The following is a 26,620-nucleotide window of genomic DNA, read 5'->3' on the forward strand; positions in this document are numbered from 1 at the left end:
TTTGTCTAGGTGCCACGAGCGGGGGCTACTCTTCGTTGTGGTGCACAGGCTTCTCATTGTGGTGGCTTCTCTCGTTGCGGAGCGCAGGCTCTAGGCAGGCAGGCTCAGTAGTTGTGGCGCATGGGCTTAGTTGCTCCGTGGCATGTGGGATCTTCCCGGACCGGGGCTCGAACCCGTTTGTTACCCCTGGATTGGCAGGCGGATTCTTAACCACTGCGCCACCAGGGAAGTCCACCTTTTCTGGTTTTTATGTGACTCAATTATACAGCCTGTGTCTGCTTATCTTGTACATTTTTAGTACTTTAGTAATTAAGTATGTTTTTAAAATACTTGTGGATTCGAATATGCAAATAATTCAAATACTTTAATCTCATAAAGAAAGATTGAAATAATATTTGAATCTGATCTGAGAAGAGGTCTCAGGTTATAAAAGAAATACAAATCACACCGAAATGTTATTGCTTCATTATATACACAATGAATACATTATATTCATTATATTTCTAGTTCTTTCCAGTTTTTTGCAATTGGAAATTCTTTATTTATGTTTCATGTATAATATTTCAATTTTTTGGAATAGGTAATAATTGTACATGGTACAAAATTGACAAGGTACAAAAGGGTATGTAGTGAAAAATCTTCTTCCATTTCTATTCTTTATTATCCAGTTTTCCCTCTTGGAGGCAGCCATTTTTATCAATTTCTTGTGTCTTTTTCCAGAGATATTTTATGCATATATACAACATATTGTTTATGTTAATTGATTCTTTTCTTTTTATAGCTATATAAAGCTGCACCTGCTTTAAACATAATTTGTTCTTCACACCAAAAATCATTCACAGTTCCAGAAGGTAAATTAAAATAATTGATGAATAGAGAACAGCTGTCAACAGTAAGAAGGGACACACACACGCTGCATCCATGTTAGCCGATTAGCAGATGTGACAGAGCCTTGCAGTTAGAAGGGCTTTTCTTTTGTTTGTTTACTTAAATGATCTAAAACAAGTCTATTTTCTTCCTTCTTATTAAACTGACCTAAGGATCAGAGACTTCTGATTATTCCAGACTTGCTATTTCCCCTTAAGAATATATACTTCCTGTTACTGAAATGTGAGTTAAATTATAAAAGTTGAAGGGAAATCATAGAAATTAGCCAAACTAACCCTCTTATTTTATGTATGAAGAAATTGAGGCCCATAGAAATTGTGACTTGCAATGTCACATTTATATTCCTGAAGGACCAGACATTTACAATTAAATGTTCTGGCAGCAACATAAGTTTTTGGAATGCTATTTTATTAAAGAGATAGCTAGCAAGTTTTTTCTCACTCTTTTTTTCTTTCTTTTTTTAAGGAAAAAGTACCATAGTCTTATGTTGCAGTTTGATATTTTATGAAAAAGCTTCATAGTACTTCATTTCCATATCTGCATTTTTGCCTGTAAACTGGAATGGTAAAGGACTATTGTTCAGCGTTAGGCACTCTGTAATTCTTGGAAGGTTAAAGAAAGTGGTGTTTATTGTTTAGGATAGAGATGGGGATTAATGGAGCCTTTTTATGCACTTTTTTCTTGATTATAAAATATTTAGTGGCTGTGCCTTAATCTTATGCTTCTGAATCATTCTCAGCCTTATGCTTCTGAATCATTCTTAGCCTTGTGCATTTTTCTTCCTTTCTAATCTGTATTGTAAGTAAGTAGAAGAAGAACCTCTTTGCAAAGGAACATTTAAATATCTATTTGTATTTGGCTAGAAAGCTACCACTGATATATTTTTCATGAAACTGTTTCCGTATCTATGTATGGAAATATACATAGAAGTCAATATATTTCTATTACCATTCTTTTTTTCTTATCTGTTGTTAACATTTTACCTTTAATCTTAGATTTCTAAAAATAATTTTATTTCTTGCCCTCTAATACATTCTTCTAATCTTGATTCACTAAGACAGTAATCAGCAGGAGTCCATATAGAGACGCCATCTGGAACTTAGTTTCTGTAGGTGTTAATTGTATATTAGTACTAAAATACTAACCACTTTCCAGCTGGTTTCTAGATATATTTATTTTTAAAGAAAACTCTTTTGTTTCCTTACCTCACTTAGTCCAGATATTGAATATAAGTAAACATTTATTTCTTAAAGGAAAATTCATAGCGTTCATGTTTCTGTGATTTTTTTTTTACAGTAAATCTATCATTTAATATGGAAATACTGAAACACTCTGATTCCTCCTCCCCCATTTTGTTTTCTGTTTTCAGTGGAATACACTTTATTGTTTGTCCTATATAAATTGTGCCTGATGAGTAATTGTTCACATGTACCATGGGCTGGCAGGTCTACCTAAGATGTTATCAACGCTGACTTTGGCTAAATAGTCAGATTAAAGGGCCAGAGCTTTATCCTTTTGAATGGCTTTTTTTTTTTTTTTTTTTTTTTTGGCTGCATCACGTGGCTTGTGGGATCTTAGTTCCCTGACCAGGGATCTAACCCATGCCTTCGGGAGTGAAAGCACAGTGTCCTAACCACTGGACCGCCAGGGAATTCCCTTGAATAGCTGTTAGAACAGTTGCAAACAAAAGCATCTACTCTGTACTTTTTAAGAGACATTTCTTCATTGATGTTTTTGCTTCTTAAGTTAATAAGTGTTAATTTATAACACCTATTATATACTGTACATCTGATTAAAAAATAATTTTAGTGGTTCCTAAGCTAGTTAAATCTTACTTTGGATTTGTAGTCCCCTTGAGGGGAGGGGAAGAGGCATTTATTATTGAATTCTGCTCCTCTGAATTAGCAAAAAATTCTAGCTTTGTAGTGATTAATAGTTTAAGGAGATTAAAGAATGTACATGAATCATGCTTTTATGTTATGTTTAAAAATATATACATATCTAATTTCTAAATTATATAGTTAGGATTTTGGGAGCCTCTACAAATGTTTCAGTAACACAGGGTGGGTTACAAAAGAATAATTCTAAGATATAGTCATTATGTTATGTGTCTATGTTTTATGTTGTATCCAGCAACAGTAAAGTTTATAAGAGTTAAAATTCTGGGTTGGGTGATTAAAATATCATACTTTTCTACTGGGAATTCTACAGTATAGAATTAAAACTTATCTTTTTAAATGAATTATTTTTTATTTTTTAAATGAATTTTTTAAAACCCTGAATAATTCTAGGGTAATTAAGATATATTTTTTGTATCTATTCAAATTCTAGATATAAAAGTCAGTATAAAATATGTATCTGTAAGAATATACTACTTCTTTTTCTCTTAGGTTTTATTAATCAGAAATGATGGCAGCATGAAACTTGTGGGACTATTGCCATAGATTCGTAGTAACTCCAGAGTTACTTAGTATTAGACTGAATGTTGAATGAGGCCTATAAAATGTTTAATATCATTGGATGTATTGAACATTAGAAAATTATAGTCTCAGTTCTGTATTAAGTTGTGTGATTGGTATATGGTGATTTAAGTGAAGTGCCCTCTAAGATTCGAGGGGAGTTTACAATTATTTTTCTGAGAGTTAAATTAGCAAAAGCCATTCTTTTCTAGTAAGAATTATCTGAAGATTTGGGGAATGCTAAAATTGCTAATCTCAGAGACACAGTTCTGAAATATGATCAGAATTTATTGAATGGAAATATCATTAACTTTATTGTACAGAGTCTTCTGGACAAAGTCTATGAACAGAAGGGTGGTCAGCTCAGAAGATAGCAAAGGGAAACCCAAAGCATGAGGAATTGGGTGGCTGGCCTGTTGGGGGAGACAGATTTGTGAGTTGTCTGTTTCCTGAGGTAGGCATGTCCTTATTGTGGAGATGGATGTATGAGATTAGCTTAGTCTGATGTCATTAAGTATTTGAATCATAATTATTTTTCCATGCTCTGTCCCTTGTTTACTCTATCACCTTCTCCACCTAAGAGAGAAAATGTATTCATCTGATGAACATTCTAGTCTGCTAGATGTTTGTACTTCTCATTATGAAGAAATAAATTGTCAAAATAGTAGACAAAAAATAAACCCATGTGCATACATGCATATGTTTATGTTTCTGTGAATTTGGTTAAAGATAGGTCCTGTGAGAAGATAATTGGTCCTGTGAGAACTACGTTTACAGTCTGTTTCATCTGATGAGGTTTGTTTGCAGCTAGTCCGCTTAGCTTGGTAGTCTTTTGTACTGCTCTGAGCGTGAACATTTGAAAACTGCAGCAACTTAGGCCATGTAACTTGTGTGGCCTCATCTTTAAAATGAGAATGTTGATCTGATGATCTTCAGAATTCCTCCTAGTTCTAATTCTTGATGAATTAACCTGTGTGCTCAATTGTATCACTGCAGACTTACAAGTGAGAGAAGGGATTTGAGAGAGCTGAAATATCACTGATGTTTAGGTTGGCAGTACCGATATGACTTAAAGTTGCACATTTTAACCAACCTTGTTTTGTTTGGTTCCAAAGTATAGGGTACAACATTTTACTTGTTGCTGCTACACTCTATAAGTTTCTTAAGGGCAGAGCCAATGTGTCCTGACTATACAGGACAGTGTCTATCACAGAGAAAAGACAATAAGTGCTTATTGAATTAGTGTGTAGGGCATAGCTAAACATGGTTTGGTTATTAGTGATTTTTAAAAATATTCTTTATTATGGCAAATTTTAAACATATGTAGGAGTAGACAGAATAATATTGTCTTAGTTCATTTGGGGTGCTATAACAGAATACCATAGACTAGGTGGTTTATTTATAGCATTAATTTATTGCTCACAGTTCTGCAATAGATGCTGGAAGTCTGAGATAAGGGCTAGCATAGTTCCGTTCTGGTGATAGCCCTCTTCCCGGTTGCAGACTGCTGAGTTCACATTTTATCCTCATGGAGAGAGTCGAACTAGCTTTCTGGGGTCTCTGTTGTTTTTGATGATGATGATGATGATGATGATTTTTTTAGGAAGAGCGCAAGGGCCGCGAGCGGCCGGGAACCCCGGCCCACCCCCTGCGCCGAGGGTGGCGGAGGACCCAGACACGGATGCGTTCGGCGGCACGCGGGTGCCGCCGCCCCTCCGGCCCCCACGGCCCCCCGGGAAAGGGGCCCACGGGGCCGCCCTGCGACGTCCCCCGCCTCTAGGTCAGCACCCGCCTCCCCCTTTCCCCGTCCAGCCCGTGGGCGAGGCCCACGGCGGGGTGGGGAGGAGGCGCGGCGCGGCGCGCCGAGGCCGGGGGACGCCGCCAGGGGCGCCCCCTGACCTCTCGCCCCCCTTTTCCTTCGGCGGGACGGGCGCCTCCCCCGACAGACCGGCGCGGGCCGGTCCGGGAACATGCGCGCCGAGACCTGCCGCCGCTCCCATCGCGCAGACGGTGGGCAGCCGCCGAGGGTGGGCCGAGGACGCCGCCCGCGGGGTGCTGGGTCGGGGAGTCCGAAGAGCGAGGGAGGGAGGAAGGAAGAAACGGACGCCGAGCTTCCCTGGGCCCCGCCGCCGCCACCGTGGCGGCGGCGGGAGCGACAAACCCTTGTGTCGAGGGCTGACTTTCAATAGATCGCAGCGTATGATTATTATTAAAAAATTTTTTTTTATTTGGCCAAGCCGCGCGGCATGTGGCATCTTAGTTCCCCGACCCAGGGATCGAACCTGTGCCCCCTGCAGTGGAAGCACAGCGTCTTAACCACTGGACTGCTAGGGAAGTCCCTGTGGTCTCTTTTAAAAGGGCACTAATCCCAATCATGAGGGCTCTGCCCTTATTACCTAATCACCTCCCAAAGCCCCCACCTCCTAATACCATCACTTTAGGGGTTAGGATTTCAACATAATGAATTTTGGGAGGACACCAACATTTAGACCATAGCAAATATAATGAACCTCCAATTACCCATTATCCTACTTTAATGGTCGTGATTATTGTTTTATCTTTACTTCCTCCCACATGCTGCTTCTTGTATTATTTTGAAGCAAATCACAAACTTCATATCAATCTGTAATTCCATTGTGTATCTCTCAAAGATAAGGACTTAAAATCATAGCCATTCCTATATCACACCTTAAAGAATGACTTGGTTTTGATAAATATTACATTAGTTTCACTTAGAATAACTGTATTAAATACTTCCAAGAAACTTGTTATGTGTAGTTTTCAGATAGTTAATAATGCTTAGAAATAATAGAACTAATTTTTGTTTTTGTTCTGTTTAATATTTAGGTTATCAACATGACGGCTGAAGAAACAGTGAATGTAAAAGAGGTTGAAATCATTAAGCTAATTTTAGACTTCTTGAATTCAAAGAAGCTTCACATTAGTATGTTGGCCCTTGAGAAGGAAAGTGGAGTCATAAATGGCCTATTTTCAGATGATATGCTTTTCCTGAGGTATGATTTCATTAGCACTGTGAGGTTTGTAGCTCATTCTAAGAAATGTTAAGTATTAATAAGATAATAGGTACAGTATGGATAGACCTTTGTAATTATGAAAAGACAAAGTGTAGTTTTTTAAATGTTTATTTTTATAAAGAACGTTTACAAAACAAAGTTTTCTGTAGAATGTTTTCAGGAGTAAGATCCAGAGATTCATTAAAAAGAGTCACAACTCTATTGTGTTTGTGGCATCATCATAAAAAATATTTGATTAAGAAATCAGAGACTCTGTAAAGTTAAAAAAATATTTCTGAAATACCTTTTTTATGCTATAGAAGTAAAACATACTCGTTATATAAAATATTCTTTGTAGAAAATACAGAAAAATAAAGAAGAAAAATCAGCCCACCATCCACACATACTACTGATAATTTTCTGTGCATATTGAAAAAAAACCAATTCTGTTGCATTTAGAATTTTGTATCCTGCTTTATCCATTAACATTATAAGAATTCTCTATGTGATTACAAATTTATGCTTTGAAAATTTTCGATTTACTTAATTTCCTAATGATTCCCCTATTTTTAGACAATTAAATTGCAATTTTTCTTAAATACATGCTCTACTGAGCATCTTTCATACATGTGACTATTTCTGTATCTTGAATTATTTCCTTAAAACAAGATTCTTGGAAGTGGAATTACAGAGCAAAAGGGAGTTAACATGTTTGCCAAAATGGAAAGCTAAATATATCCTTCCTTGAATTGGATTGAAAAAGAAAAACCCAAATTTCCAGGCAGAAATGTATTCTGTGCTTATGTGATACCAAATGTCCTTGATAAGAAGTACAGATTCTTGGATATGTAGCATTTTGTGGCTAGGAAAGCCTTAAGAAATGAAATGTTTCTAACTCATGAAGAAGGAGCTTTTTAAAAAGCTTTATTATTAGGAGAGTTTATTTAAACTCATTGCACTTCCCTGTATTTGACATCATGAATGACATTCAGCCCCAGGGAGCTTAGTCAATGATATAGTCAGGAACCAGTACTGAGGCAGTATTCTTTGGGCTCTGTCATTGCTACTTCTGGAATTTAGCAGTGGCTCTCAGATATCCCCATGCAGAAACCTGATGGTTTGTTATGAAGTTTTACTGGTCTTAGGTGAGATTACAGGATAGTAAGTTTTCCATTAAACTAAATGTATTCATCTTAAAGGGCTGCCGGCCTTTGAAATTGTGTCCTTCTTACTTTTGAAATATTAAAATGTCCCTTTAGGGCTTCCCTGGTGGTGCAGTGGTTAAGAATCCGCCTGCCAATGCAGGGGACACGGGTTCCAGCCCTGGTCCGGGAAGATCCCACATGCCGCGCAGCAACTAAGCCCGTGCGCCACAACTACTGAGCCCGCGCTCCAGAGCCCGTGAGCCACAACAACTGAAGCCCGTGCGCTTAGAGCCCGTGCTCTGCAACAAGAGAAGCCACCTCAATGAGAAGCGCGTGCACCGCAACACCGTAACTAGAGAAAGCCTGTGCACAGCAACAAAGACACAATGCAGCCAAAAATAAATAAATAAATTTTAAAAAAACCTTAAGAAAACAAAATAAAATGTCCCTTTATAAAATGATTATGATACATATTGTGATTGCTTTTTATTAATATTCATTCTTTGTCGAATCAAAAGTTGGCAATCCTTTGTAGATCTTCCTGCCTATTTTTTTTTTTTTTCGGTTTAAATCTTTAATGCACTGGCTGGCTGGGCAGTGGCAGCGGGGGTGCAGCGGGGGAGGCTGCGACTGGAGCGCTGGGGAGCAGTGCCCAGTCTGCTTGACAGACAGCTCATCAGGCCCCGCAGAGGCTCCAGCTTCTGCTCCCGAGGGTGCGCTGAGCTCCGCTCCCTCCACCACATGCGCAGCCAGGGGAAAGAGTAGAAACAGCCCCAGTAGATCTCCTCAGCCTCCAGCGCTACCTCGTATCTCCTCAATCCCGACATGTCCTGGATTCGAAATGTCTCCTGGAGGGGGGCTGAGGGGTCGGCGCAGCCTAAACGCCCACCCTCCCTGGCTCCACTCTGGAAAACTTCCTGCCTATTTTTAAATTTTCTGTTCTGAAAAAGCATAAATAGGGAAATTACTTTTATAAAAGAACAGTAATCTGAATGCCTTATAACTTTTAGAAGTTCCCGTAGACTACTTAAGTAGGATGAAATATATTATTCATTACTATTTTCATTCTCAGAATATAAACTCTAGTGTTAAATGCCTCAAAGATATTGAATTCACAGTTTAGAGCAGGGTTTTCAACCTCAGTACTGTTAACATTTTGGGCCAGATGGTTCTTTGTTGTGTGAGTGTGGGGGTTTTCCTGTGCATTGTAGGGTGTTTAGCAGCACTTCTGACCTATACCCTGAAGATGCCAGTCGCACCCTAGTTGTGACAACCAAAAATGTCCCCAGACAGTGCCAGATTTCTCTAGGGGGCAAAACTGCACCCAGTTGAGAACCAATGACTTAGTGAGACTGGAACATACCAACACACTGGCCCCTAAGTAATACAGAATAACTTTAAACTATAAGATTAGTGGGGAAATAAAGAAACTTTTAGACTTAGTTCAATGTTTTTACATAGGTAAAAAAACATTTTAGAATGAGGAGTGGGTGCAGATTCACAAATTCTTCTCATGTAGCATATGTTGTTACACATAAGTTGTGAGGAAGTTTATTATAGTGGTTGAGAAACCAAGTAAAATGTTATTCTCATTACCTGCTTTGTGAAGTTCTAATGCTATCTTGTCATCTCTTCTGCTTTTAATTAGTGTAACACAAATTTGATAGCATGTGTGGATTTTTCTTTATATAGGCAGCTAATCCTTGATGGTCAATGGGATGAAGTTCTTCAGTTCATTCAGCCTCTAGAATGTATGGAAAAATTTGACAAAAAAAGGTAAGATTTCATCTGAATTTTTTAGTGTCTTATCATTGGTAGAAGTTGAGCAAAACAAAACAATAAACAAAAATTTAAAAACAAGACTTCTGGCTTTCCTAGAAAATAGTACACTCAATCCCATTGAGTTGGAGAACTTCTAGAGGACAGCTTGCATGTACTTCAATTAGTTGAACATCTGATATATAAACCCCTTAGTCAACAGTGTCTATATATAAAACATCACAAGGGCCATGTCTGAAGCAGTTGTTTCTTCATGATAGTACAAAGAATTTAAAGATGTCATTCCATTGTTTCCTGGCCTCCATTATTTCTGACAGTTATCCTTAATTCTCTTGTATGTAATGTTTCTTTCTTTCTATTTTTTCTTCTTCTACTGGCTGCCTCAAGATTTTCTCCTTGTCATTAGTTTTCAGCAGTTTGATTTTGATGTGCCTAAGTGTGATTTATTTGTATTTTTTCCTGCTTGGGGTTTGCTGAGCTTTTTGGATCTATAAGTTTATGTCTTTCATCAAGTTTGGGAAGTTTTTGGCAGTTATATCTTCAAAATTTTTTTCTGCCCCTTTTTCTTCTTCTAAGTGTACAATATTAGACAGATTGATATTGTTCCACAGTTTTGAGGCTTTGTTCCTTTTTTAAAAAATTTTTTCTGTGTATTTTTCAGTCTGGATTATTTCTGTTGATTTACCTTCAATATTTACTGACACCTTCTTGAGTTATTAGCAATCTGCTCATAAACAATGAATTTTTCATTTCAGATATTGTACTTTTTGGTTGCAGAATTTACTTTTATTTATAATTTTTCTCTGAGATATTCCTATCTGTTTGTTCATTGTGACTGTACTTCCCAATAAGCCCTTTAACATATTTTTAGTAACTGCTTGTTCACCAATAGTCCTTATTTGCTAATTCCAACTTTTAGGTTATATCAGGCTCAGTTTCTATTGATTGCATTTTCTCTTAACTATGAGTCACTTTTTTTCACGTCTAGTCATTTTTTAATGTATTTTGCACATTGGGATTCATTGTTGAAACTCTGGATTTCTGTTATCTTCCTTTGGAAGGTATTGATTTTTATTCATGCGGGGAGTTTACTTTGTTGTACTTCAGAATGCAAACTCTGTCCCTCACCTAGTGGACACCAGATGAAATCTCTGCTCAGTTATCTAGCCTTCAATCTGTTGCTTTCCCTGGGCTCTTTGGAGTCTCCCTTGCATCTTCAGTTTTAGGGATGACCAAGGATTTAGGCACAGTTTATACAGTAGATTTTGGTGTATTTTTCATTGTGGTTTCCTCTTTTTTTGGAAAAAAATGAAACCTGCCCACCACTTTTCAGCTGTTCTGGCAGCCGAACTTCTCAAAAGCCTGACTTCTCCAAAGCCTATAAAACTGCAGCTTTCTGCCTGAGTTCTAGCTCACACTGTGTGGACTGGGGAGTGCCCTCAGCTGGAAGGCCTTATACCCTTCAGTCTCACCCCCTAAAGTTCCCTTTTTCAAGGATTGACTTCCCTCTAGTTATGCCAGCTTTTTTTTTTTTTTTCAGTGCTTTCAAATATTTTTTGTATTTAATCTAGGGTTTAATTGTTATTTGCAGAAAGGTTAGCCAGGTACAAGTTACTCCACCATTATCAGAAGTGGAACCTCATATTAGTTTCTGATTCTCCATAAATCATGCTATTTGATACCTCTTTGCCTTTTTTTTTTTTTTTTTTTTGTGGTTCACGGGCCTGTCCTGTTGCGGAGCACAGGCTCCGGACGTGCAGGCTCAGCAGCCATGGCTCACGGGCCTAGCCGCTCCGTGGCATGTGGGATCTTCCCGGACTGGGGCATGAACCCATGTCCCCTGCATCGGCAGGCGGACTCTCAACCACTGCACCACCAGGGAAGCGCCCCCTCTTTGCTTTTATACATTCTTCATTTATCTGGGATACTGTTTCTTACATCATCTCCTGCCTTTACATAGCACATTCCTGATCATCTTCCAAGAGTCATTTCTTGTAAGACCCTCACTATTTCTGGTAGACCTGGTTTCATACTGCTTTGAAATCTTGCTGAATCCTATACATATTTCATGCAATTTATTAGATGACCCTCTTCTTTTTTTAAAAAAATTGAAGTATAGTTGATTTATAATATTGTGTTAGTTTCAGGTACACAGCATAGTGTTTCAGTATTTTTGCAGATTATATTCCATTATAGGTTATTACAAGATATTGGGTATAATTCTCTGTGCTATATAGTTAATCCTTGTTGCTTACCTATTTTATGTATAGTAGTTTGCCTTTGTTAATCTCATACCCCTAACTTATCCCTCCCCACCCCCCACCCCCCTTTTTGGTAACCACAAGTTTGTTTTCTGTGTCTGTGAGTCTGTTTCTGTTTTGTATATATATTCATTTGTATCATTTTTTAGATTCTACATGTGTTATCATATAGTATTTGTCTTTCTTTGTCTGACTTATTTCAGTAAGCACAATATTCTCTAGGTTCATCCATGTTTTTGCAGATGGCAATATTTCATTCTTTTTCTGCTTCCTTGTGTGACTTTTAAAAAAAATTTTACTGAAGTATAGTTGATTTACAATGTTGTGTTAGTTTCAGGTGTACAGCAAAGTGATTCAGTTATACATATATCCACTCTTTTTTAGATTCTTTTCCCATGTAGGTCATCACAGAGTATTGAGTAGAGTTTCCTGTGCTATACAGTAGGTCTTTATTAGTTATTTATTTCATATAGAGTAGTGTGTATATGTCAATCCCAATCTCCCAATTTATCCCTCCTCCCCTTCCCCCCGTTAACCATAATTTTGTTTTCCACATCTGTAACTCTATTTCTATTTTGTAAATAAGTTCATTTGTACCACTTTTTAGATTCCACATATAAGTGATATCATATGATATTTGTCCTTTCCTGTCTGACTTACTTCACTCGGTATGACAATCTCTAAGTCCATCCATGCTGCTGCAAATTGCATTATTTTGTTCTTTTTTATGGCTGAGTAATAGTTCATTGTGTATGTATGTGTGTACACATGCATGCAATGCACCACAGCTACTTAATCCAATCATCTGTTGATGGGTACTTGGGTTGCTTCCATTAGATGACCCTCTTCCTGAAGGCAGGGATTTTGTTTTATTGGACACATATTTGCTGTTACAACAGTGGTTGAAAGAATGACTGTGAAGTTCATTATTATTTTCTTTCAGCCCTTAGAAACACTTTTCTTTAAAGTGCTTAAGGCATTCAACATGTTTTGATTCATAGAGAAGTCACATAGACACTCCCTTCCCCTCTCTGAAAAATCCCTTTTAAAAAGTTTTAGTCTACAGTTATCTTATGGTTTTTTAGCAATGTTGTTCATTCCTTCCTATCCTTTCAGCTCTATTTTTATTAGACCTTTCTCATGTTTGAAAAGAAAAGAGGACATATTTTGGGAAATAAAATATTTGTAATATAAAGGATTTTGATTTCATATTAGGTGACATTTGACATCTTCCATGAAAACTTGATTGCTTAGAATTAATATTGCAAATAGAAATCCTTCCTTTGAGTATTAAATTGTGATTACTTGCTACTGAAATTATTTTAATTATGGCTTCAGTGTGATCAGCTTTGTAAAATAATTAAAGAATTTTCTGAAAGCAAAGGTACTTACAGTAACTTATAAGTACATTTGACTTATGAGACATTGGGAAATTAATTTTTTAAAGTCTTTTTTTAAAGAAATAATTAGTCCTATAAGAAAAACTTGGCCTGTTTTGCTTTAGGAACTTGAATTTCATTTCTTGTCCTCGACATTGCTATAATTCAGATTTTAATCATTTTAATGTTTCATATTTTATTTTTCACAGGTTTCGTTATATTATCCTGAAGCAGAAGTTTTTAGAAGCTTTATGTGTTAACAACGCAATGTCAGCAGAAGATGAGCCCCAGCATGTAAGATTTTTATTCCTAAAGGTTTGCGCCACAGTCTTGTTTCAGTCATAAGTATTCTATTCACTAAAGCAAAAGATTAGTATCATGAGTTTTCAAAGTTTTTATGAGCGGGTGTGGGGCAAGATCTGCTCTTTTGCAGATGTAGTACTTTCAGTCTGTAGTGCTTCTGAATTTGTTGTGTGATTTAGGCAAAGATGATAAATGAGTGGCTGTCTGGTTGGAGAGTGTGTGCTCCCCTCTTGTTTAAGGTGATATAGATAGCAAAAGATGTTTGACTTGATGACTCTACATCATTACTTCTTTTCTTATCCCAGAAGTGGATTATGTTTACTTCCTCTTTCTGTCTTTTCAGTACTTTCTTTGACCCAGAGGTATGTTTTTTAACTCTTTTTTTTTTTTTTTTGGCTGCGCAGTGCAGCTTGTAGAATCTTAGTTCCCTGACCAGGGATTGAACCCGGGCCCTCAGCAGTGAAAGCACAGAGCCCTAACCACTGGACAGCCAGGGAATTCCCCAAAGGTGTTTTTTTAATACAATGTGTATTTTTAATAACAATTTAGATTTAATGATATTAAATTCTTTTTGATTAGAGAGATACTTTTAAAGTTTTAATATTAGTATTGTCGCATCCAAAACCAAAGAAACTTTTATTAAGTGCCAGTAAGTAATCATTGAAATAATAGAGAAATGTTTGCAGATAATAATGTTTAAAAGTGGAAAGAAGGACTTCCCTGGTAGTCCAGTGGTTAAGACTCCATGCTTCCACTGCAGGGGTCACGGGTTTGATCCCTGGTCAGGGAACTAAGATTCTGCGTGCTGCATGTTGTGGCCAAAAAAAAGAAAAAAGTGGAAAGAACACTGGAATATTAGTCAATAAGAATTTTTATTCTGTCTTCGTCACTAACCAACTGAATTACTTAGGTTAAATCTGCACCCTAACTTTTCCCACAGGTAAGATATAGAAGCTGTGCTATGCAAGCTCTAAGGTTCCTTACATCATCAAAAGCTTATGATACTAAGATAATATTCACTATACAAATTATTGTAATTTGTTTTTCAGCTAAGCTTCCTTTTGTTCTGTCTCTGCACTGTTTTTGTAGAAATGAACTGTAGGTGTTCCCTTTCTTGATTTGCTTTCTTTCCCCACACACATTTGTCCTAAGGTAAGTTTGAGAATGGCTCTTTTGCTTTTTGAGTAAGCTGGAGTGATAGCAAGCTACAATAAATAATTGAATTTTGGCATGCTTCAGTTTCATTGCTAGAAAACTTAATTATCCTTACTCTTAAAAAATTATACATTTGAAAATGATAGTATTAAGTCTGAATTACAACACTTTTTTTATAGGTAAAAGTTTAATGTGCTAATAACCAAATTTTAAAATCTTTATTTTAGGAGTAAAAAACATTTTGGTTCCTGACTTGAAACTTGTTAAATAGCCCACAATTATATGAGTATTCTGTGACATGAGTTTATCCTTTTGCAATTGAACAGTTTGTGAAAGTTTGTAAAGTGTCTTTATATTTGAATAAAATACTCTCATTGTTTTCATATCTCATAGCATCTCTCTTTATAGCAATCACTTATGTTTTTCTTACAGCTGGAATTTACCATGCAAGAAGCTGTGCAATGTTTACATGCCCTAGAAGAGTACTGTCCTTCTAAAGATGATTACAGCAAGCTCTGTTTGCTTTTGACTTTGCCTCGTCTGACCAATCATGCTGAATTTAAGGACTGGAATCCCAGCACTGCAAGAGTTCACTGTTTTGAAGAGGCTTGTGTCATGGTTGCAGAATTCATCCCTGCTGATAGGAAGCTAAGTGAGGCTGGTTTTAAAGCAAGTAATAATCGTTTATTTCAGCTTGTAATGAAGGGCCTACTTTATGAATGCTGTGTAGAATTTTGTCAAAGTAAAGCAACTGGAGAAGAAATTACAGAAAGTGAAGTACTACTTGGTATCGACCTCTTATGTGGTAATGGTTGTGATGATTTGGATCTGAGTTTATTGTCATGGCTTCAGAATCTCCCATCTTCGGTCTTCTCTTGTGCTTTTGAACAGAAAATGCTTAATATTCATGTTGACAAACTTCTGAAACCCACAAAAGCTGCATATGCTGATCTTTTGACTCCTCTTATCAGCAAACTTTCTCCCTATCCATCATCTCCAATGAGAAGGCCTCAATCAGCTGATGCCTATATGACTCGCTCTCTGAATCCTGCTTTAGATGGCCTCACTTGTGGACTAACCAGTCATGATAAGAGAATTTCAGACCTTGGGAACAAAACTTCTCCAATGTCACACTCCTTTGCTAACTTCCATTATCCAGGGGTACAAAACCTCAGTAGAAGTCTCATGCTTGAGAATACAGAATGTCACAGTATTTATGAAGAATCCCCTGAACGGTAAGTATTTGCTCATGAAAATTGGGAGATCTCCACAAGTGTGAGATAATCTAATTGGGGTGTGTGTGTGTGTGTGTTTTCTAAATGTTCAAGTCCATTTAGTTGAAAGTTAGTCTTTAAAACTTTATTTATAAGGCGTTTTAAAAATTTTGATAATTACAGTTATCAGGGAAAACCTTTATTTTTGTATCCCGTATTATCATTTTGCTGGTTATAAAGGCAGTACATGTGCATTGAAGAAATTTTGGAAAATATGGAAGGGTATCAATAAGAGAATTAAAATCCCACACAATCTTGCACTTAGATAACCAACATTTTTCCTATGAATACATTTTTAAAAATTGAGAAGATGTTATATATATTTTCATATAATTTGCTTTTTTCACTTGATAAATCATGACTTTTCCCCATATATTTTTCTTTTTTTGTGGTATGCGGGCCTCTCACTGTTGTGGCCTCTCCCGTTGTGGAGCACAGGCTCCGGAACCGCAGGGTCAGCGGCCATGGCTTACGGGCCCAGCTGCTCCACGGCATGTGGGATCTTCCCGGACCGGGGCACGAACCTGTGTCCCCTGCATCAGCAGGCGGACTCTCAACCACTGTGCCACCAGGGAAGCCCCTCCCATATTTTTAAACATTTATTGAGGTCAGTGATTAATGGTGTGTGCAGTATTCCATTGTATGACTGGATCATAATTTTACCTAGTTTCTTATTGTAAGAGTAGACTGTTTCCTGTAAATATTACTGTATTGAACATGTATGTATAAAAATCTCTGATTATTTCCACTTATCTTTTTTTAGTAATTCTTTATATACATACATGAGAAAATTAAGTATTAAAACTACCACTTTTTCCTTCAAACCTGGCTTGAAATAATAATTTCCTGATTAGCAGTTCTTTATTTCAAGGCTTAGGAAACTTCCTGCCTCCATTTTCCAGGAAACCTACTGGGAACACATCCTGGTTTCCTATACTCAGAGTTGATGCTATGAAGTATTACTATCGACTGCAGTAAGTTTATTAAAAGCACAAAAACTAAACCTAAACCTTTTACTATTCATATAGGATAGTTGGAGGCATTCTTTATTGAAGAAGAAGCACTGGACTTGGAATTTCTATTTCTAATTAAAACAGGAGGAGATCTTTAGTTAAGGGTTAAGGCACAAGAATTACAGGATAAATATTTATGGAAGCATTTTCTGTTAAGTTGCTGTGAGATTGTTGGGGTGGGTGGGTGTGATTTTCTTTAATGTTCTTTAAAGAGAGGAGAGGATTCTAGGATCAGTTAAGTGAGGGACTTCCCAAAGCCTAGGGTGACTTCCTAAGGCATCTTATTGCTCTGTATTTTATATTTGAAAGATAAAGATGATATCTAGTGATAAAAACGAATGAATATAATTTAATATAAGAGCATCCTATTATCTAAATCATAAAGGAATAGAGAATCTTGAGCATTGGTAGAGACTATCTTAAAGTTTTCTTGGACTTTCTGATCCCCTTAGAGAAAATTCTCATTGTCTGGGATGCTGGGCTTCAATTCTGGGGGAACTGCTGATATTCTTCTGAGTACATGAGATGATAGGATATTCTTGGTTGATATAATGAATAGCACGTTTTGAATTGTGCACCAGTGGGATTGTCTTTATAAAGAAAAAAGACACACAAAAATCCAGCCAAATTTGACTCTACATGTGCTATTCCCTATGTAAAGAAAGTACTATAAATTGAGGAATGACTGAATAAAGATGGAAAGAAGTGGAATATAAGTTATTAGACAATTATAGAATAAGCAGTGGGGTAAAACGTGACATGTCAAAAGGTAAGTAATATATGTGTTTTTAGCTGAGCAGTAGTAATAACCCAGAAAACATCTGTCATGTCTCTGAAATTGGAAAACTTATGGGACAAAGCAGTGTAGAACAATGAATAGAACATGGTCAGACTTGGGTTTGAACTGTAGCCTTGCCATTTTCTAGCTGTGTGATCTTGGGATGGTTACTCTCTGAGCCTCAATGACCTCCTCTATAAAATAGAGTGTTGACTTGCAGAGTGGTAAACATGTGCTTAGTGCTTAATAAATATAAATTTCCCCTGTTCAGGGTCCATACCCTTGGAAAGTACAGTGTGTCAAAAGGGCTACTAATAACATACTATGGGAGAGCTATTGTGCTGTGGATAAAGTATAAAAATTTACTTTGGAAAAAAGTTTACCTGGTTTTAAAGGATATTTTAGGTGTAATTAAAAAATATTGGAAAGCTCAGATCAGTTATGTTAAAATGCAGCATAAAGAAACTCGTGCTTGTGGTAATTTGAAGTCAGTATTCATTTAAAAATATTTGATTGTCTTCTCTGTGCTAGCACTGTGCTGCATCCCCAGGATATGATTGAGTTCCTATGGTGAAGAAGAAGGTAAAACACAGAAGAAAAGTTTATAAAAGAGTGTGTGGTATTTTGAAGGATATCTTTTCACTCGAACAGAAACCAACTCAAAATTAAAAAGGAATAAAAATCAGTTGAAATACACAGGCTGTGACTATACAATATAATGGTCTCAAAATTAAATGGCAGGAAAAAGATCTATTCTCTTACATGTGCCAGCATTGGATTTGGAGTCTGAAGACCTGGATTCAAGTTCTAGATTTATTTACTGTGTATTTTTGGGAAAATGACTTTTTTGAGTCTGTTTCTTCATGTGTGAAATGGGAGTTTTAACCTATTTTACAGGTTATTGTGCAAGTTAAGTGAGATAATGCATGTGGAAGTGCTGTATAAATTGCAAAATTAAATCAAATGTTACTTTATAAAGGTTGTTTTATTCTATCTCTATACAGTTAATAACTCTTACAAATTCAATTTATGGACTAAAATGGGGCTTCCTATGGTCATTAGCAGCTTACAGCACAGTCTGATAGCTGAAAACTCTTCCCAGGTCTTTCTACTTCCTCCTCAGGGTGCATGTGTGTGTGTGTATGTTTAGGTACTTAAGACTACTAGGCTCCTAACTAATGGTGCCTTTGTGAAGATGACTGTCTAGCTCTGCTTTCCTAAACCCTAGACCTATATTTTGATATGTCTTACATACTTCTGCCTGGAGAGGCCATTAGGAAGTCATCTCCTAATCAAATTCATTGAAGACAAAAATCACTTTACTTTTGTCCTTGTTCCTATGGTGCCTTTTACTGATAGGTAATCCATGTGAATGTGGTATTTGTCATCTTTGGATAATCTTAGTTATTAAAAACTTTGAACAGCATAACTATGAAAAGTAGAAATTGCTAGTATTTTAGAAGACTGTTAGGAACAACCTGACATAAGACATCAAGCTTACTAATTAGTATACATTAAAAATATTTGAGGACTTCCCCTGGTGCAGTGGTTAAGAATCCGCCTGCCAATGTAGGGGACACGGTTGAAGCCCTGGTACGGGAAGATCCCACATGCTGTGGAGCAACTAAGCCAGTGCGCCACAACTACTGAGCCTGAGCTCTAGAGCCTATGAGCCACAACTACTGAGCCCGTGTGCCACAACTACTGAAGACTGCGCGCCTAGAGCCTGTGCTCTGCAACAAGAGAAGCCACTGCAATGAGAAGCCCACACACTGCAATGAAGAGCAGCCCCCGCTCGCCGCAACTAGAGAAAGCCTGCGCGCAGCAACAAAGACTCAGTACAGCCAAAAATAAAATAAATTTTAAATAAATAAATTAATTAGTATAAAATTTTTTTTAATTTGAAAGAGGTATGTTTAGCTTTTGTGTTAAGTGCAAATAAATCAAAGAAAGCCTTTTAATAAAATCTCAACTATTCTTAAAATTTTATTGAAATATATTAGAGGAAAGAAAATTGATGTTTGGATAACAAAATAACAGATTAAGAGTTCTTTAAGAGAGTGTAGACCTTAGGTCATCTAACCTATTAATTCGTAGGTGAAGCTGAGCCACAGAGAATGTGAGTGATTTTCCCAAGGTCACACACATTATTTTAGATGGGAGCCCCTACCGTCCTTGCTTAATAATCCAGTGCTCTTCCATTATAAGCACATTCTATTTTTAAAAATCCCTTACATAGTGTACTTAAGAAAGTGGGCTTCCTTGGTGGCGCAGTGGTTGAGAGTCTGCTTGCCGATGCAGGGGGACGCGGGTTCGTGCTCCGGTCCGGGAGGATCCCACATGCTGCGGAGTGGCTGGGCCCGTGGGCCATGGCTGCTGGGCCTGCGCGTCCAGAGCCTGTGCTTTGCAGCAGGAGAGGCCACAGCAGTGAGAGGCCCACATACTGCAAAAAAAAAAAAAAAAAAGAGAAGAAAGTAAAATTTAAAAATCTGTTTTTGTGCATTTGATAAACACTTAGGCTAAATATTCACTTTTTAAATTAAAATTTCTCTAACTACAATATGTTTTTCTTTACCCCTACCTCTTCCTTTTTGTTTTTTTGCCCTGAAGTGATACACCTGTTGAGGCACAGCGGCCTATCAGCAGTGAAATCCTGGGCCAGAGTTCAGTTTCAGAAAAAGAGCCTGCAAATGGAGCACAGAATTCAGGACCAGCTAAGCAAGAAAAAAATGAGGTAATATTTACTACACCTCGAGTCTTTTAGAGTTATTCTCTTTGTAAGAAGTAATACTATTTGCTTGGATAGAATTTAAAAAGAATTGTCTGATATTTGAGAGTAGAAGAGAGAATATCTAGATTTTCTTATTTATTAGATCATTTTCTCCCCTCTTCCTTAAGAATTTATAGTATTTTTAGTTATCACTGTATATTTTGGAGCATTTTTAATGGATGAATTTATTAACAATTTAAAATATCACAGTTGACATTGCTCCTACATGTTTGAGCACTCATGTAATTGAACTTGCATTAAATGTGGACAGCTTATATTTTTAAGATATATGCTCTGTATTTTGCTAATTAGATTTAATGAGCAAGAAATTATGACATTTATAATATAGAATAATACTTTATCTAAGCCTTTAGAGTTCCAGATTATTTTTCTGTGGTGCTTTGGGAAGGAAATTGTACTGTGAAATAGGGTGTAAATTTTATCTTATATATATTATCCCCACTTATAAGGGGTGAGTAGGTAGGTTTAATAAGTTGAATAAGTTTTTTTGGTTTTGACTAAATATTTAGAATGAAGTAGAAAAATTTTTCTTAAAAGTACATATGGATATGCACAAAACAACAGAATCCCGAAATATATGAGGCAAACGTTGGCAGAGCTGAAGGGAGAAATAGACAGTTCTGCAATAGTAGTTGGAGACATCAATACCCCACTTGCAGTAATGGATAGAACATTTAACAGAAGATCAGTAAGGATATAGAGGACTTGAACAACACTGTAAACCAACTGGACATAATAGACATCTATAGAACACTCAACAATAGTAGAATACACATTCTTCTCCAGTGCACGTGCAGTGTTCTTCAGGATAGACCATGTGTTAGGACGCAAAACAAATCTCAATAACTTTTAAAAGATCTGAAATCATGTAAAGTATCTCCTCTGACCACAGTGGAATGAAGCTAGAAATTGATAACAGAAGGAAAATTTTTAAATCCAAAATTTGTAAAAATTAATCAACACACTCTTAAACAACCACTGGATCAAAGAAGAAATCACAAGGGAAATTAGAAAATACTTAGAGACTAATGAAAATGAGTACAACATACCAAATATACAACAAAATTATGGAATGCAGCAAAAGCAGTGCTCAGGGAGAAATTTATAGCTGCAAATGCTTACATTAATAAAGAAGAAAGATCTCAAATCAATAACCTAATTTTATGCCTTGAAGAGCTAGGAAAAGGAAGAGCAAGCTAGACCCAAAGCTAGCGGAAGGAAGGAAATAATAAAGATTAGAAGAGAGAGAAATAAAATAGAGAAAAGGAAAACAACAGAGGGAATCAACAAAACCAAAAGTTGGTTCTTTTAAAAGATCAATAAAATTGACAAGCCCTTAGCTAGACTGACAAAGAAAAAGAAAACACAAATAACTAAAATCAAAAATAAAACTATCAACCTTACAATAATGAAAAGATTATAAGAGAATACTGTGACCAGTTGTAAGCCAACAAATTAAATAACTTAGATGAAATGGACAAATTCCTTAGAAACACAAATTACTAAACTGACTCAGAAAGAAATAGAAAATCTCAACAGATCTATAATGAGTAAAGAGATTGAATCAGTAATCAAAAAACTTCTCAACAAAGAAAAGACTGGGATCAGATGGCTTTACTGGTGAATTCTACAAACATTTAGGAAGCGTTAACAATCCTCAAAATTTTCCAAAAAATATGAGGAGGAAACACTTCCTAACTCATTCTGTGAGGCCAGCATTACCCTGATAGCAAAATCAAGTGAAAATATTACAAGAAAAGAAAACTACAGACCAATACCTCTTATAAACATAGAAGCAAAAATCAACAAAATACTGGTAAACCAAATCCATCAGCATATTGAAAGGATTATGCATTCTGACCAAGTGGATTGATTGCAGGATGCAAGGTGGTTCAACATAAAAAAACAATCAATCAGTTTAATATACATCACATTAATAGAATGAAGGAAAAAAAGAAACAACATGCAATCATCTCCATTGATGCAGAAAAGACATTTGAGAAAATCAAACACTTTGCTGATAAAAGCTCTCAGAGAACTAAGAATAGAATGGAACTTCCTCAGCATGGTGAAGATCATTTATGTAAAACCCAACCTAACATCATACTCAATAGTTAATGAGTAAAAGCTTTCTCCCTAAGGTCAGGAACAAAGATAAGGATGCCTGCTTTCACCGCTGCTATTCAACATTTATTAGAAGTTCTAGCCAGAGCAGTTAGACCAGAAAAAGAAATAAATTGGAAAGGAAGAAGTAAAGCTATCTCTCTTCACAGATGACGTGAATATTATATGTATAATCATGAATAATTCACAAGACAGCTACTAGAGCTTATAAACAGGTTCAACAGAGTTGCAGGGTACAAGATCAACACATAAAAATCAGCTGTTTCTATACACTAACAATGAACAATCAGAAAAGGAAATTAAGAAAGCGATTTCAGGGCTTCCCTGGTGGCACAGTGGTTGAGAGTCTGCCTGCCAATGCTGGGGACACAGGTTCGTGCCCCGGTATGGGAAGATCCCACATGCCGCGGAGCAGCTGGGCCCGTGAGCCATGGCCACTGAGCCTGCGCGTCCAGAGCTGTGCTCCGCAATGGGAGAGGCCACAACAGTGAGAGGCCCGTGTACCGCAAAAAAAAAAAAAAAAAAAAAAAAGAAAGCGATTTCATTTACAACGGCATATAAAAGGATAAAATATCTGGGAATAAATTAAGGAGTTGAAAGACTTGTATGCTAAAATCTACAAAACATTGCTGAAAGAAGTTAAAGAAGATCTAAATAATTGAAGACATTCTGTGCTAATGGATCGGAAGATTTAATACTGTTAAGATGTCAGTACTACTCCAGTATTATTTACAGATTCCATGCAATTCCTATAAAAATTCCACCACCTCTTTTGCAGTAATGGAAAAGCCAATACTCAAATTCATATGGAATTGCAAGGGACCTTGAATAGCCAAAACAATTTTAAAAAAGGAAGAACAAAGTTGTAGGAGTCACACTTCATAATTTCAAAACTTACTACAAAGCTACAGTAATCCAAACTGTGTGGTACTTGTATAAGGATAGGCATATAGACCAATAGAATAAATTGAGAGACCAGAAATAATTCTGTATATCTGTGACCAACTGATTATTGGCAAGGGTGCCAAGTCCATTCAGTGGGGGAAAAAATAGTCTTTTCAACAGATGATGCTAGGTCAACTGGATTTCCACATGCAAAAGAATGAAGTTGGACCTCACAACATATATAAAAATTAACTAAAAATAGATCAACAACTTAAGTATAGGACCTAAAAGTATAAAACTCTTAGAAGAAAACAAAGGGATAAATCTTCATAACATTAGATTTTGTAATGTGTTCTTACGTATGATACCAAAGCTTAAGCAACAAATGTAAAAATTGATAAATTGGACTTTATCAAAATTAAAAACTTTTGGATTTCCCTGGTGGTCCAGTGGGTAAGACTCCATGCTCCCAATGCAGGGGGCCCGGGTTTGATCCCTGGTCGGGGAACTAGGTCCCACACATATGCCACAACTAAGAAGTCTGCATGCTGTAACTAAGAGCCCGCATGCTGCAATTAAAAGATCCCACATGCCACAACTAAGACCCAGGGCAGCCAAAATAAATAAATAAATAATTTTTAAAAAAACCTTTTGTACATCAAAGGACATTATCAAGAAAGTGAAAGGACAGCCTACAGAATGGGAAAAATATTTGCAAATCATTTATCTGGCAAGAGTTTAATATCTAGAATATGTAAAGAACTACTACAACTCAACAACAAAAAAACCCAGTCTAAAAAAGGACTTGAATAGACATTTCTGCAAATTGGCTAAATGTCTATAAATGGCCAATGAGTACATGAAGAAGATGCTTAACATCACTTGTCATTAGGGAAACGTAAATCAAAACCACAATGAAATATAACTTCACAACTACTAAAATGGCTAAAATCAAAGCAATGGAAAATAACACGTGTTGATGAAGAAATAGAGAAATTTGAGCCCTCACACATTGCTGGTTGGTATGTAAAATGGTGCTGTCACTGTGGTTTCATGGTACCTCAAAAAGCTAAATATAGAATTACTGTATGACCCAGTCATTTCACTTCTAGGTATATACCCAAAGGCATTGAAAGCAAGGACTCAAACAGATATCTGTACATCCATGTTCATAGCAGCATTATTTATAGTGGCCAAAAGGTAGAAATAACCCATGTCCATCCACAGGTTAATGGATAAACAAAAGTGATATATTGATACAATGGGATATTATTCAGCCATAAAAAGGAATGGTATGCTACAACTTGGATGAACCTCTAAAACATCGTGTTAAGTGAAATAAGCCAGACACAAAAGGACAAATATTGTATGATTCCATTTATATGAAATATCTAGGATAGGCAAATTTATAGAGACAGAAAGTAGAAGTTAGCAGGGGTTGGGGGAGAGGGAAGTGAGGAGTTATTGCTTAATGGTTATGGAATTTCTGTTTGGGGTGATGAAAATTTTTGGAAATAGATAATAGTGATGGTTGTACAACACTATGAATCTAATGCCACTGAATTGTACACTGAAAAATGGTTAAAATTACAATATTTGTATCTTACCACAAAAATTTTTTTAAAGGACATACAGATAATTTTGTCTCAGAGTTATTGCTATAAGTTATGAAGTAAAGGGGGACTGTTACTATTTTCTGGAAAAGGGAGACAGTTTTAGCTTTAGTTAGTGGTACAAGACTCTTAGATAAGCTTATTATCAGTGTTGGCCAAGTTTAGAGATGACTGATTTGTTCCAGTTCACGTGACCTGTGTAATGTGACCAGACTCCGGCTTGGCAGGAATCTTTCTTTGCCAATATTTGAATTCACTATGATATCTAAGTCCTTTAAGTTGGCTTCTAGAAGAGTGAGGAAGGAATGTTGAGACTGCTAAGTTTAACACCCATTTATTCTACTTTCTTGTGAAAGGCTGTTTGAATTAAAGTATTGTTTTTGAGGGAAATTTTATAAGCTTCCCTCCAGATTAACCTATTAAGCCATGTACATGCTTAAATCAAGTGTGTTGGATAAGATTAATATTGTGCTTATTAAATATTAATGTAGTCCCTCAGTATTTTTTTTTCTAGTAATATAGATAGATTTGTGTTTGTCTTTATCTACATTTGTATTCTCTATCTATGTTTCCCTTGTGACAACTGTAACTTGTATTTTTATTTGGTGTTAGGGATCCAGAATGACCATTCATTTTGGTCAGTCTCTTGCTGTGGAATTCAGCAAATTAACTGATCTGATCTACTTGACTGTTAAGACTCATGGATACTATGTTATTTTTCAAAGAGCCAATATATTAAGTACTTTCTGATTGTTATTTATAGCTATCTGTATGTTTTATTCAGCACTTATAGAAGTTACTGTTGAGTGATGACATATTCAATTGTAGTCTGCTCAAATATATTATTTTTTCTAATATTTTTAAGCTTCGAGATTCAACAGAACAATTTCAAGAATATTATAGGCAAAGATTACGCTATCAACAGCATTTAGAACAGAAGGAGCAACAGCGACAGATATACCAACAGATGCTGCTTGAAGGAGGTGTGAATCAGGAGGATGGTCCTGATCAGCAGCAGAATCTTACCGAACAATTCCTCAATAGGTCAGTCTCTTTAGTCACTTTTTTAAATATAAGGAATTATTTAAAAACTATTAAGTGCATGCAGCAACTGCTACTTGCCATGTATAGTTTGAAATTTTAAGGCTTTTTAAGTGTTTCAAGTAGTGTGGAGTTACTTAATCTCTTCCAGTCAGCATTCTGAGGGCTCATCTAGTTTTGTCCTTCTTCCCTTTAAATGGCCTTTCACATCTAAGCAAAGGGAGCAGTGAGAGTGGTGGTTTCAGCACACAGCCTGGAAGTAGACTACTTCTGGATCCAGCCCTGTCCCAGGGTAGCTGAGGACCTAGGGGGAGTTACTACCTTCTATTTGCTTCTTTCCTCATCTATTTCACAGGGTTGCCATGAAGATTAAACGCGTTAATCCATGTAAAGTGCTTAAAACAGTACCTGGCATAGAGTAAGCACTATATTAAGTGTTACTTGTTATTTTTATTGTTATTTTGAGAGCTTAAACTCTCAGATTCTATTGAATTCAGTATATTAAAATGATTCTTTCTTATAATTTCTGCCAAGACAGTATGAACTTATTTTTAACTATAGGAGGTAAATATATGGTAACATTTTTTTTTTTTTTAGAAATCAGTAAACCAGAATATGTTTGTTTATTTATTTATTTATAAAAATTAATTAATTTATTTATTTTTGGCCACGTTGGGTCTTCATTGCAGCGAGCCGGGGTTACTCTTCATTGCTGTGC

The 26,620-nt window shown here is 36.4% G+C and overlaps 1 protein-coding gene across 3 annotated transcripts in view; it reads left to right on the forward strand.

The window, feature by feature from the left end:
* Positions 1-26,620, forward strand: part of WDR47 (WD repeat domain 47) — a 56,614-nt gene that overhangs the window by 10,630 nt on the left and 19,364 nt on the right. For all 3 annotated transcript variants that reach the window (XM_089918620.1, XM_022584171.2, XM_089918616.1), the window contains exons 2-7: positions 6,195-6,361; positions 9,199-9,282; positions 13,135-13,219; positions 14,816-15,618; positions 20,059-20,182; positions 25,727-25,905. In XM_089918620.1, coding sequence (XP_089774746.1) covers positions 6,204-6,361; positions 9,199-9,282; positions 13,135-13,219; positions 14,816-15,618; positions 20,059-20,182; positions 25,727-25,905 — 1,433 coding nt within the window. In that variant the 5' untranslated portion in view covers positions 6,195-6,203. The remainder of the gene's footprint in view (positions 1-6,194; positions 6,362-9,198; positions 9,283-13,134; positions 13,220-14,815; positions 15,619-20,058; positions 20,183-25,726; positions 25,906-26,620) is intronic.

The sequence above is a fragment of the Delphinapterus leucas genome, chromosome 1 (genome assembly GCF_059928025.1).
Source record: "Delphinapterus leucas isolate spDelLeu-1000000601 "Yukka" chromosome 1, BTC_Dleu_Yukka2, whole genome shotgun sequence".
Taxonomy (NCBI): domain Eukaryota; kingdom Metazoa; phylum Chordata; class Mammalia; order Artiodactyla; family Monodontidae; genus Delphinapterus; species Delphinapterus leucas.